Raw genomic sequence first — 13,673 nt, 5'->3', positions numbered from 1 at the left:
TTGGACATTTCATATGCCATTTGGACATGGTTCACACACTTTTGGATTCGGAACCCGACTTCCTATGATCATATATGGCAAATGGACATACCATCCTGATTTAATACTTTCAATACTTACATATGCCATTTGGACATTTCATATGCCATTTGGACATTAAATATGCCATTTGGACAAGGTTCTGTGACTTTTGGGTTCGGAACCCGACTTCCTATGACAATATGTGGCAAATGGACATAACATCCTGCTTTAGTACTTTTAATACTTACATATGCCTGTCAGGTTGGATGAGGAGCGTCGCTGCACAGCTTTTTTCAGGTCTCTCCAGAGATGATTGTTCGGGTTCAAGTCCGGGCTCTGGTTGGCCACTCAAGGACATTCAGAGACTTGTCCCGAAGCCACTCCTGCGTAGTCTTTGCTGTGTACTTAGGGTCGTTGTCCTGTTGGAAGATGAACCTTTGCCCAAGTCTGAGGTCCATGAGTGCTCTGGAGCAGGTTTTCATCAATGATCTCTCTGTACTTTGCTCCGTTGATCTTTCCCTCGATCCTGACTAGTCTCCCAGTCCCTGTCGCTGAAAATCGTCCCCACAGCATGATGCTGCCACCACCATGATTCACCGTAGGGATGGTGCCAGGTTTTCTCAAGTTGTGACGCTTGGCATTCAGGCCAAAGAGTTCAATCTTAGTTTCATCAGACCAGAGAATCTTGTTTCTCATGGTTTTTGTATTTTTATTTCACCTTTATTTAACCACGTAAGCCTGTTGAGAACAAGTTCTCATTTACAACTGTGACCTGGCCAATATAAAGCAAAGCAGTGTGATAAAAACAACAACAACACAGAGTTACATATGGAATAAACAAAACGTACAGTCAATAACACAATAGAAAATCTATATACGGTGTGTGCAAATGTAGTAAGTTATGGAGGTAAGGCAATAAATAGGCCATAGTGCAAAATAATTACAATTTAGTATTAACACTGACATTATAGATGTGCAGAACATGATGTGCAAATAGAGATACTGGGGTGCAAATGAGCAAAATAAATAACAATATGGGGATGAGGTAGTTAGGTGGGCTAATTACAGATGGGCTGTGTACAGGTGCAGTTATCGGTAAGATGCTCTGACAACTGATGCTTAAAGTTAGTGAGGGAGATTAGAGTCTCCAGCTTCAGAGATTTTTGCAGTTCGTTCCAGTCATTGGCAGCAGAGAAATGGAAGGAATGGCGGCCAAAGGAGGTGTTGGCTTTGGGGATGACCAGTGAGATATACCTGCTGGAGCGCATACTATGGATGGGTGTTGCTATGGTGACCAATGAGCTAAGATAAGGCAGGGATTTGCCTAGCAGTGATTTATAGATGACCTGGAGCCAGTGGGTTTGGCGACGAATATGTAGTGAGGGCCAGCAAACGAGAGCGTACAGGTCACAATGGTGGGTAGTATATGGGGCTTTGGTGACAAAACGGATGGCACTGTGATAGACGACATCCAAATTGCTGAGTAGAGTGTTGGAGGCTATTTTGTAAATGACATCGCCGAAGTCAAGGATCGGTAGGATAGTCAGTTTTACGAGGGCATGTTTGGCAGCATGAGTGAAGGAGGCTTTGTTGCGAAATAGGAAGCCGATTCTAGATTTAACTTTGGATTGGAGATGCTTAATTTGAGTCTGGATGGAGAGTTTACGGTCTAACCAGACACCTAGGTATTTGTAGTTGTCCACATATTCAGACCCGCCGAGAGTAGTGATTCTAGTCGGGCGGGTGCAAGCAGCGTTTGATTGAAGAGCATGCATTTAGTTTTACTAGCGTTTAAGAGCAGTTGGAGGCTACGGAAGGAGTGCTGTATGGCATTGAAGCTCGTTTGGAGGTTTGTTAACACAGTGTCCAATGAAGGGCCAGATGTATACAAAATGGTGTCGTCTGCATAGAGGTGGATCTGAGAGTCACCAGCAGCAAGAGCGACATCATTGATATACACAGAGAATCGAGTCGGCCCGAGAATTTAACCCTGTGGCACCCCCATAGAGACTGCCAGAGGTCCAGATAACGGACCCTCCGATTTGACACATTGAACTCTATCTGAGAAGTAGTTGGTGAACCAAGCGAGGCAGTCATTTGAGAAACCAAGGCTATTTAGTCTGTCAATAAGAATGCGGTGATTGATGGAGTCGAATGCCTTGGCCAGGTCGATGAAGACGGCTGCACAGTACTGTCTTTTATCGATCGCGATTATAATGTCGTTTTGGACCTTGAGCGTGGCTGAGGTACACCCATGACCAGCTCGGAAACCAGAATGTATAGCGGAGATGGTACGGTGGGATTCGAAATGGTCGGTGATCTGTTTGTTAACTTGGCTTTCAAATACTTTCGAAAGGTAGGGCAGGATGGATATAGGTCTGTAACAGTTTGGATATAGAGTGCCTTTGAAGAGGGGGATGACCGCGGCAGCTTTCCAATCTCTGGGGATCTCAGACAATACGAAAGAGAGGTTGAACAGGCTGGTAATAGGGGTTGCGACAATTTCGGCGGCTAATTTTAGAAAGAAAGGGTCCAGATTGTCTAGCCTAGCTGATTTGTAGGGGTCCAGATTTTGCAGCTCTTTCAGAACATCAGCTATCTGAATTTGTGTGAAGGAGAAGCGGGGGAGGCATGGGCAAGTTGCAGCGGAGGGTGTAGAGCTGGTGGCCGGGGTAGGGGTAGCCAGGTGGAAAGCATGGCCAGCCATAGCAAAATGCTTGTTGAAATGTTCGATTATTATAGATTTATCGGTAGTGACAGTGTTTCCTAGCCTCAGTGCAGTGGGTAGCTGGGAGGAGGTGCTCTTATTCTCCATGGACTTTACAGTGTCCCAAAACTTTTTGGAGTTAGTGCTACAGGATACACATTTCTGTTTGAAAAAGCTAGCCTTTGCTTTCCTAACAGATTGTGTATATTAGTTCCTGACTTCCCTGAAAAGTTGCATATCACGGGGGCTGTTCGATGCTAATGCAATAAGCCACAGGATGTTTTTGTGCTGGTCAAGGGCGGTCAAGTCTGGGGTGAACCAGGGGCTATATCTGTTCTTAGTTCCTCTACTGACGGAATGAGGTCAATATCCATCCAGGATACCCGGGCCAGGTCAATTAGAAAGGCCTGCTCGCTGAATTGTTTTAGGGAGCGTTTGACAGTGATGAGGCATGGTCGTTTGATCGCTGAGATCCTGGTTGAAGACAGCGGAGGCGTATTTAGAGGGTAAATTATGTTAACGGATTTAGGGTTGTACCTGGTAGGTTCCTTGATAATTTGTGTGAGATTGAGGGCATCTAGTTTAGATTGTAGGACGGCCGGGGTGTTAAGCATATCCCAGTTTAGGTCACCAAGCAATACGAACTCTGAGGATAGATGGGGGGCAATCAATTCACATATGGTGTCCAGGGCACAGCTGGGGGCTGAGGGGGGTCTGTAGCAAGCGGCAACAGTGAGAGATGTATTTCTGGAAAAGTGGATTTTTAGAAGTAGAAGCTCAAACTGTTTGGGCACAGACCTGGATAGTATGATAGAGCTCTGCAGGCTCTCTCTACAGTAGATTGCAACTCCGCCCCCTTTGGCAGTTCTATCTAGACGGAAAATGTTGTAGTTGGGGATGGACATTTCTGAATTTTTGGTGGCCTTCCTAAGCCAGGATTCAGACACTGCTAGAACATCAGGGTTGGCGGAGTGTGCTAACGCAGTGAATAACTCAAACTTAGGGAGGAGGCTTCTGATGTTGACATGCAAGAAACCAAGGCTTTTGCAGTTACAGAAGTCAACAAACGATAGTGCCTGGGGAGTAGGAGTGATACTGGGGGCTACAGGGCCTGGGTGAACCTCTACATCACCAGAGGAACAGAGGAGGAATAGAATAAGGATATGGCTAAAGGCTTTAAGAACTGGTATTCTAGTGCGTTGGGGACAGAGAATAAAAGGGGCAGATTTCCGGGCGTTGTAGAATAGATTCAGGGCATTATTTACAGACAAGGATATGGAAGGATATGAGTACAGTGGAGGTAAACCTAAGCGTTGGGTAACGATGAAAGAGATAGCATCACTGGAGGCACCGATTTGAGCTGCTCTCCGCGTGTGTGGGGGGTGGGACAAAAGAGCTATCTGAGGCAGGTTGAGCGGGACTGGGGGCTCTACAGTGAAAAATTACAGTAAGAACTAACCGAAACAGCAATAGGCAAGGCATATTGACATGGGAGAGAGGTATAAAGCAATCACAGGTGTTATTCGAGAGAGCTAAGACAACAGCTGGTAATGGCGACGAAAGTTTGAGCTGAGGCTAAACCGATAAACATGATGGGGTACCGTGTAAAGGAACGGTCCAGCAGGCATCAGCTGTGTAGCTGAGTGATCATAAGGTCCAGTGAACAGCAATAGGTGAGTCCGGGAGCAGTTCAGTGGCTGCTACAGCACAGGCGAGCAGGAGGCACGGCTGTGTATTGCATGTGACCCTAAGCATACTGCTAAAGCAACACTCAAGTGTTTTAAGGGGAAACATTTAAATATCTTGGAGTGGCCTAGTCAAAGCCCAGACCTCCATTCAATTGAGAATATGTTGTATGACTTAAAGATTGCGGTACACCAGCAGAACCCATCCAACTTGAAGGAGCTGGAGCAGTTTTGCCTTGAGGAATGGGCAAATATCCCAGTGGCTAGATGTGCCAAGCTTATAGAGACATACCCCAAGGGATTTGCAGCTGTAATTGCTGCAAAAGGTGGCTCTACAAAGTATTGACTTTGGGGGGGTGAATAGTTATGCACGGTACATTTTTCTGTTTTTTTTTTTTTTTTTGTGTTTTTTCTTGTTTGTTTCACAATAAAAATTATTTTGCATCTTCAAAGTGGTAGGCATGTTGTGTAAATCAAATGATACAACCCCCCCCCAAAATCCATTTTAATTCCAGGATGTAAGGCAACAAATAGGAAAAATGCCGAAGGGGGGGGGGATACTTTCGCAAGCCACTGTACATGTGGGAAAGTGACTGGTAGCAGAATAAATAATCATAATAATAAGCAGCAGTGTGTGCAAGAGTGCCAGTGTAGAAGTGATAGGTGGATATATATGTAAGCAGGAGTAATAGTGACCAGTAGCAGGATAAATGGATACATACTAATGGTAATGGCAATCAAGAATCAATGAACATAGCTTAATGGTAGTAATACATCTAATCAATAATCATTTTAGCAGCAGCATAGATGAGGGGGTGTGTGTCTGTGTGTGGGTGTAAGTGTGTGGCGTCAGTAATGAGGGTGTGTGTGCGTGTGAGTAAGCGATTCCTTGATGTTGCAATCCCCATAGTATATTATTAGCAGAGATCATATCACTAGAGTATAATTGTTGCTGTCTCAATAATGGACATTTCATTGCACCTTTGTCGTAGTTGTAAGTGACTTTAGACTTTTACTAAAGGGTTTTATTATGAGTCTGTGAGGGATATTTCACCTGTGCGATTTCTCCCTCAGCCAGGCACCAAGGCTACCCAAGGCGGGAGAGACCATCCACGGTCACAAGTTCTTCATTGGTTTCGGAGGCAAAGGGGCAAACCAGTGTATTCAGGCAGCTAGAATGGGAGCCAAGACTGCCATGGTCTGCAAGGTATGACACCGTGACAGTATATGGCAAGCAATCCCTCGCTCTCTCTCTTTCTCACTGTCCCTCTACTCTACTCTTTTTTTCCAGAACGCACTCTTTCACACTGAACTCTTCTAACCACCCTGTCAACGCTCCGGCCCTCATTCTCTCTTGAGCCATACCATTACACATGCATAACACACACCCACACACCACACTCCTTCAAACACCAATTATTCCCATACATCCAACCCCAGGTCTCCAATCAGCTAGGCACAGCATGAAAAAATGTCAGTAAAGTAGCTGAAGCCCCTCCTCTGTCACGAACAAATGGTCCGATCGATAAGCTGTGCAACGCAGGAGCGTCTCTCCATGCATGGGCAGAGCCCAAAAATAGATGCCCAGGCTTTTGAGAAACATCCAAGGAGGAAGGCCGCATTTCAAAGACAAATGGGGCCAAGGCTCCCACTATAGTGCTACTACCGCTGCATACTACACTTCATAGGACGTTAGGGCACAGATGCCTCTTTGACTTCTTCCTTGAAAGCGTGGGATAAAAGTGGGGAGCCTGAGGGCGAGGTGGGGACCCCTTCTACGCCCCCCCGAACGAGTTTAAGATGTGGCCATCCCAGAGCGGATGGAGGGATCGAGGGAAGGGGGGAGGATGAGGGAGGAGAGGTGGACATGAGGAGGCGTCGGACGGGTGGGGTCGTCGTATCTTGAAGGCTTGGCGCGATGGCCTTGTGTGTGTTCGCACGTGTGTCTGTGTGTGTGTGTGCGTTGTGTGTGTGCATGTGTTTGTGTAATGTGACGGCACTTTGCCAGTATGCCAGCGGGGTACGAGAAAATACAACCCGATTCTGGTTGGAGTTCACTGAACTTCAAAAAGTGTTTATCTCATGTATTGCTTAGATCAGTGTTTTCAAAGTTTCATCATAACATTTTTATTTCAGGTTGGCAAAGACTTCTTTGGAGAAAACTACATCCAGAATTTCAAGGACAATGGTGTATCCACTGGTAAGAATACCAAAAATGACAACTTTCAAAACAACAGACCATTCTTAAAAGACAAATAATGTGCTGTACTTATTTCAAAACTAGCTTGAAATGCAACAGATATGCTATTTCATGGCATGCATCATCCCAGACCTTGATCAAAATCATATGTATTGAAATGCTTTTTCTCGCTCTCTAGAGTTTGTGGGGCAGACGGCTGACTCGGCCACAGGTGCTGCCTCCATCATTGTCAACGATGCAGGTAAACGAGGACCGTAGACTGCCCTGCTGAAATGTAAAAATCCCCCCAACAAATTACACACACAAAAACACACACAATCACTCACTTGCCCAATGTGCACTTACTTGGTTACTCACTCACACACGCACACACACACACATACATATGCTATACTGAGGAGCAGGATTCGCCGGATGTGCACCTACACACACACACACACACACACACACACACACACACACACACACTCACACACACTAAGTGCATCTGAATGGGGCGAGGATCAGTACACACCACTCTACTACTTCTATCTAAACCCTCCTCTGCACAGAGTGTAAAATTAGCCTGGGCTTTATCTGCATCTGTGTCTGCAAATAGAATCAGGTGATCTAATGCATCCGCTGATATGTGGGTGAGCGAAGCGCTTGAGTGTGTGCGCGTGCATGCGTGTGTCTGTGAATAGTGCAACTCCTGCGAATCCTGCTGAGGTACACAGGAAGTTAGTGTTTTAGGAAGAAGGGTTTGAGTTACAGATGACACAATTACTGTATAACCGTGTAACCAACGGTATGGATGAAGACCGTCATGAAAATAAAATAACCGTCATAATCGTAAAAAATAAACATTGTGTGTGTCATGACTCTCTCCTTGGTGAGGATCAAAGGTGTCAGATCAGCTTGGAAAATGGCTGACAGATAGCCAGACCCCCCCTCTCCCACAGGAGAGTAGAAGGGGGAGTTGGGCCGGTTTTATGACTTAACAGCCGGTCATAAATAGTTTGCAGAAAAGGACTCCTTTTGGTCTCTAATTTGGGAATAAATAAATCTCTATGTTACAGAGAGACTCTTGCCGCCTAAAAACTCTAACGTCAAAAGATTGGACATTGGAACATTATTCCTGACCTCCAAATGTTTGGAATGGTCAGTGGGGATCTAGAGAATAATCATGTCATATTGTTTATTATTTTGTGATGTCATTAAGGATGGTATTACTAAATAACTTTATCTCTGAAAGTGTACACATTTCAGTTGTCAAGTTTACATCAAAATGTTGTATAATATATATGATTAGGTATGAGAGTATTTTGGTGAAGATAGGAATGTGATTTTAGTCTTCTAATGAGATAATAGTTTTTCATATAAACTATGCACAGTGACTAGCCACGCCCCAAGTGCCATCAGAGATCGTGTCAGCAAGTAGGAATGCCCTTTTTACCAAGAGGGCATAAATACTTGAAAGACAAATTAACATGAGACCAGGAAGCGTGGAGCTGTGGTTACACAGCTTAAAATGGTTTGACCAGAAAGACCAGAAAACGTGAGAGTGGCGACTGCACGTTAAGAATGGTTAGAACTTTGAATGAGAAAGACCAGCCGACGTGAAGCGCGAGCTCACGTTACAAATCGTTGAACCTCTACAGACCAGTTGACGTGCAGTGGGAGCTGAACGTTACAAATGGTTGACACTCTACAGACCAGAAAACGTGAGACGGTAGTCCATACGTTTGAAATGGTGAAACTCTCAACCTCTACACAAGGTGAAGAAGCACGTGGTCTGCCACTGCGAGGACGATCCGCTGTCCGTCCTGTATCCCTGTAGCACTGTCTTAGGTGTTTCACAGTACGGACATTGCAATTTATTGCCCTGGCCACATCTGCAGTCCTCATGCCTCATTGCAGCATGCCTAAGGCACGTTCACGCAGATGAGCAGGGACCCTGGGCATCTTTCTTTTGGTGTTTTTCAGAGTCAGTAGAAAGGCCTCTTTAGTGTCCTACGTTTTCATAACTGTGACCTTAATTGCCTACCGTTTGTAAGCTGTTAGTGTCTTAACGACCGTTCCACAGGTGCAGGTTCATTAATTGTTTATGGTCCATTGAACAATCATGGGAAACAGTGTTTAAACACTTTACAATGAAGATATGTGAAGTTATTTTGATTTTTACTAATTATCTTTGACAGGGTCCTGAAAAAGGGACGTTTCTTTTTTTGCTGAGTTTATATGTCTTCTAAGAGTTTAATTTGGGAGATGGTAACTCGTTAAACAACTTATTCCGTGGTGCCCCAAATTCCTCATGAGTTAATTGTTACAGTATTCATTTAATCGAGTGACAATTAAAAATATTTAGTTGATTCGATAAATATCACATTAATGTAAGTCACAACATGTGGAATAAACAGCTGACTGAAGACGGGAAGGCCGGACATTCGTGCGGTTGAGTCCATTTCTGCCATAACATGGACTCTTATAGTGTTGTCATAATACCAGGATTTTTACTTCAATACCGACAGTTGAACAATTGAACATTGAACAATATGTTTGTCACACCCTGATCTGATTCACCTGGCTTTGTGATTGTCTCCACCCCCCTCCAGGTGTCGCACATCTTCCCCATTATCCCCAGTGTTTTTATACCTGTGTTCTATTTGTCTGTTGCCAGTTGGTTTTGTTTCGTTAAGCTTACCAGCGTTTTTCACCTTGCTCCTGTCTTTCTCAAGTTCCTGTTTTCTATTTTTCCCGGCCCTGAGCCTGCCAGCCGTTCTGTACCTTGTCATACCACCCTGGATTATTGACCTCTGCCTGCCCTAACCCTGAGACTGCCTGCCATTCTTTACCTTTTGGACTCTGATCTGGATTACTGACCTCTGCCTGCCCTTGACCTGTCGTTTGCCTGCCCCCTGTTTTTGTGATAAACTTCTGTACTTCGACACTGTCTGCATCTGGGTCTTCTCCTGAAACGTGATAGTACGAACTGGCCATAACTGACCCAGCAGACTCGGAGCAGCTCCGCAACTCCATCTCCTCCCAAGGATCCACCATTGGAAGACACAAGGAGTTGTCTGTTAGGCAGCCTACCACGACGGTAACCTCCCAGCCCCTCCCGGCTGTTAGCAGCGCGGCCAACCCGGTTTCCCGAGAACCCTGCTTACCTCCCCCAGAATGCTTCGCTGGAGAGTCTGGAACCTGTCGGGCATTTCTCGCTCAGTGTTCGCTCATCATTGAGCTGCAGCCCTCCTCCTTCCCCTCGGACCGCTCTAAGATAGCGTACCTCATCACGCTGATGTCTGTGAGATCTCTCACCTGGGCTACGGCAGTGTGGGAACAACAGTCGGCCGTATGCTTCAGTCTTTAGGAGTTCATGCAGGAGGTAAAGAAGGTTTTCGATGCAACATTGTCCGGGAGAGAGGCTGCCCGGAGTTACTCCAGCTTCGGCAAGAATCCTGCAGTGTGGCAGACTATGCAGTGGATTTCCACACATTGGCAGCTGAGTGTGCCTGGAATCCGGAAGCGCTGTTCGACACGTTCCTGCACGGAGTATCAGAGGAAGTAAAGGACGAGCTTGCAGCCCGGGAACTACCGACGGATATCGACATGCTCATTGCCTTGACCATTCGGATCGATGGGCAACTACGGGAAGGAAGGAGAGGAAGTCCGATTCCACTCGCCTGCCCAAGGATTCCACCTCGGCTCCAAGGCATCCCGGAAGTCTCCGACGGCTCCGTTTCCGAGAGAACCGAGTTCCCCCGAGAGTTTCCGAAGTCTGCCGATTCACCTCTTCCCGAGCTGATGAAACTAGGCAGAGCTAGGCTGTCTCCAGCCAAACGGCAATTCAAGCTTCACAAGAAGAGTTGCCTGTTCTGGGACTACTGGTCATTTTGTGTCCACCTGTCCACTAAAAGACCAGGCTCACCGGTAGAAGCGAGTACTCTGGTGGGCCATACAGATAACTTTTCCTCTCCCCTTACTCGCACCCCCTTTCATGCCATCTTGCTGTGGGGGAACCAGTCGAAATCTCTCCTACATTGAGGACTCCCTAGCTGCCGGGTTCATCCGTCCTCTTGCCTCCCCAGCCGGCGCAGGGTTCTTCTTTGTGGAGAAGAAGGACAAAACCCTGCGCCCGTGAATTTACTACCGGGCCCTCAACGACATCACGGTGTTGAACCGCTACCACTCATCTCCTCGGCCTTCGAGCCGCTGCAGGGGGCCAACGTGTTCTCCAAGCTGGATCTACGGAACGCCTACCACCTGGTGCGGATACGGGAGGGGGACGAGTGGAAGACTCCCTTCAAAACGGCCAGCGGTCACTACGAGTATCTGGTCATGCCATATGGCCTTACCAATGCTCCAGCTGTGTTCCAGGCCCTGGTTAATGATGTTCTCCGTGACATATTGAACCGGTTCGTCTTCGTCTACTTCGATGACATCGTCGTTTTCTCCCACTCAGCCCAAGAACACATGCTCCACGTCCGACATGTCCTCCAACGCCTCCTGGAGAAGCAGCGTTTTGTGAAAGCGGAGAAATTAGAATTCCATCGCTCCACCATCCCCTTCCTGGGGTACATCATCGCTGCAGGGAGTGTACAGATGGATCCCGGGAAGGTGAGATCGGTGGTAGATTGGCCCCAGCCTACTTCCAGAGTGCAGCTACAACGTTTCCTGGAATTCACCAACTTTTATCGCCGCTTTATCCGGGGTTACAGCACCCTGGCTTGCCCCCTGTCTGCACTCACCTCTCCCAAGGTTCCGTTCACATGGTCCCCATTTGCTGACCGGGCGTTCCGGGACCTTGCTACCATCTTGGTTCATCCCGACCCGTCCCGCCAGTTCGTGGTGGAGGCCGACGCTTCGGATGTCGGAGTGGGGGTGGTCCTCTGCCAGTGTTCGGCCCTGGACCTCAAGTTACATCCCTGCGCATTCTTCTCCATCTCCTGAACACCACGGAGAGGAATTACGATGTGGGGAATCATGAGCTTCTCGCGGTGAAGATGGCGTTGGAGGAGTGGAGGCACTGGCTGGAGGGGGCGGAACATCCGTTCATTGTGTGGACAGACCACAAGAACTTGGAATATCTCCGCACCGCCAAGCGTCTCAATTACAGGAAAGCTGGGTGGCCCCTGCTTTTCACTCGGTTCAGCTTCTCCCTCTCATACCGACCGGGATCCAATAATGTCAAGCCAAGTGTGCTGTCATGCCGATTTAGCCCTGCGGCTACATCTCCGGGATCCGAGACCATCCATCCCACCTCGTGCTTGGCGATGGCACTCAGTTGGTGACTAGGAAAGCAGGTTCGGGATGTTCAGCGTTCCAAGCCGAACCCTGGGGGGGGGCAGATAACTGGATGTTTGCTCCTGACGCTGTCCGCTCCTCGGTCCTGGAGTGGGCCCTCGCCTCCAGGCTTGCCTGCCACCCGGGCTCCCATCGGACCCAGGCCTTTGTGCGACAACACTTTTGGTGGCCTACCATGGTTCCTGACGTCTCCGTGTTTGTCGCCGCCTGCACGATCTGTGCACAGAACAAGACTCCTCGGCAAGCTCAGACTGGTCTCCTCCAACATCTGCCTGTTCTCACATATCCCTGTACTTTGTCACGGGTCTTCCCCCATCTGATGGCAACACCGCCATCCTGACAGTTGTGGACCGGTTTTCCAAAGCCGCCAATATCATTCCTCTCCCCAAGCTACCCTCCGCCAAAGAGACGGCCCAGCTCATGGTGCAGCACGTCTTCCGGATCCATGGACTCCCAGTGGACATGGTTTCCGACCGGGGTCCTCAGTTCTCGTCCCGTTTCTGGAAGGCGTTCTGCACACTCATTGGGTCGTCGGCCAGCCTGTCCTCCGGTTTCCACCCTCAGTCCAACAGCCAGTCGGAGCGAGCCAACCAAGACCTGGAGACGACTCTGCGCTGCCTGGTCTCTGCCAACCCCACCACCTGGAGCCATCAACTAGTGTGGGTCGAATACGCCCGCAACACCCTTCCCTGCTCTGCCACGGGTCGTTCGCCCTTTGAGTGTTCCATGGGTTATCAGCCCCCACTCTTCCCGGAGCAAGAGGAAGAGGTCGGCATACCCTTTCCCAGATGTTTGTCCACCGCTGTCGTCGTACCTGGAGGAGTGCCCGGTCGGCTCTTCTCAAGACCACCTCCAGGTATCGACGACAAGCGGACCGCCACCGGACCCCGGCTCTCCGATATCGTCTCAGGCAGAAGGTATGGCTGTCCACCCTAGATCTACCCCTCTGGGTGGAGTCCCGCAAACTTTCCCCCCAGTTTATCGGCCCTTTCCCCATCTCCAAGATCATTAGCCCCTCTGCTGTTCGTCTTTTGTTACCCCGTACCCTCCAAATACATCCCACTTTTCATGTGTCTCGGATCAAACCCATGTCTCACAGCCCTTTGTCTCCTGTTCTGTACCTTGTCACACCACCCTAGATTTTTTTATCTCTGCCTGCCCTGACCCTGAGACTTCCTGCCATTCTGTACCTTTTGGACTCTGATCTGGATTACTGACCTCTGCCTGCCCTAGACCTGTCATTTGCCTGCCCCCTGGTTTTGTAGTAAACATTTGTTACTTCGACACTGTCTGCATCTGGGTCTTCTCCTGAAACGTGATAATGTTAGAACAATGAAAATAACTCGTATAACAACTAAAATAACAAATATAATATATTCTGTTCTATACTCAAGTTCTTTAAAAAATAAAACACCATATTAAATAACAGAAGAATATCTTCAATATTCCTTATGCAAAACCATATCTGAGACTCAGAGCATACAAAATAATTCTACAATTACATCTAAACTGTTTTAAAATGTAATTTGATACATATCAGGGTTAATTTGCTCATCTATGGCCATAATGTTGGGTCAAATGACATTCATTAGAGCTATGATTCATTATTCATTACAGCTAAATAATTGAATATGTTAAATGAATAATTTTTGTTCCAAAACGACATTAAAAAAAAACACTTTGAAGCTCATTTCTGAAGCTTCTATATTGCAATAGTCTAACACCCCAAAGAAGTACAATGGATTTTGCACAGCATACTATGATTCCCAGAGTG

At 47.4% G+C, this 13,673-nt stretch overlaps 1 protein-coding gene across 4 annotated transcripts in view; it reads left to right on the top strand.

Moving 5' to 3' along the window:
* rbks (ribokinase) overlaps positions 1-13,673 on the top strand; it is a 96,662-nt gene that overhangs the window by 30,468 nt on the left and 52,521 nt on the right. For all 4 annotated transcript variants that reach the window (XM_084144127.1, XM_084144125.1, XM_084144124.1 and 1 more), the window contains 3 exons: positions 5,488-5,620; positions 6,550-6,613; positions 6,792-6,854. In XM_084144127.1, coding sequence (XP_084000253.1) covers positions 5,591-5,620; positions 6,550-6,613; positions 6,792-6,854 — 157 coding nt within the window. In that variant the 5' untranslated portion in view covers positions 5,488-5,590. The remainder of the gene's footprint in view (positions 1-5,487; positions 5,621-6,549; positions 6,614-6,791; positions 6,855-13,673) is intronic.

This window comes from Coregonus lavaretus (assembly GCF_964263955.1).
Source record: "Coregonus lavaretus genome assembly, chromosome: 27".
NCBI classification, from domain to species: domain Eukaryota; kingdom Metazoa; phylum Chordata; class Actinopteri; order Salmoniformes; family Salmonidae; genus Coregonus; species Coregonus lavaretus.
The sequence above is the reverse complement of the archived record's forward strand: the minus strand, read 5'-3'. Positions and strand labels throughout refer to the sequence as shown.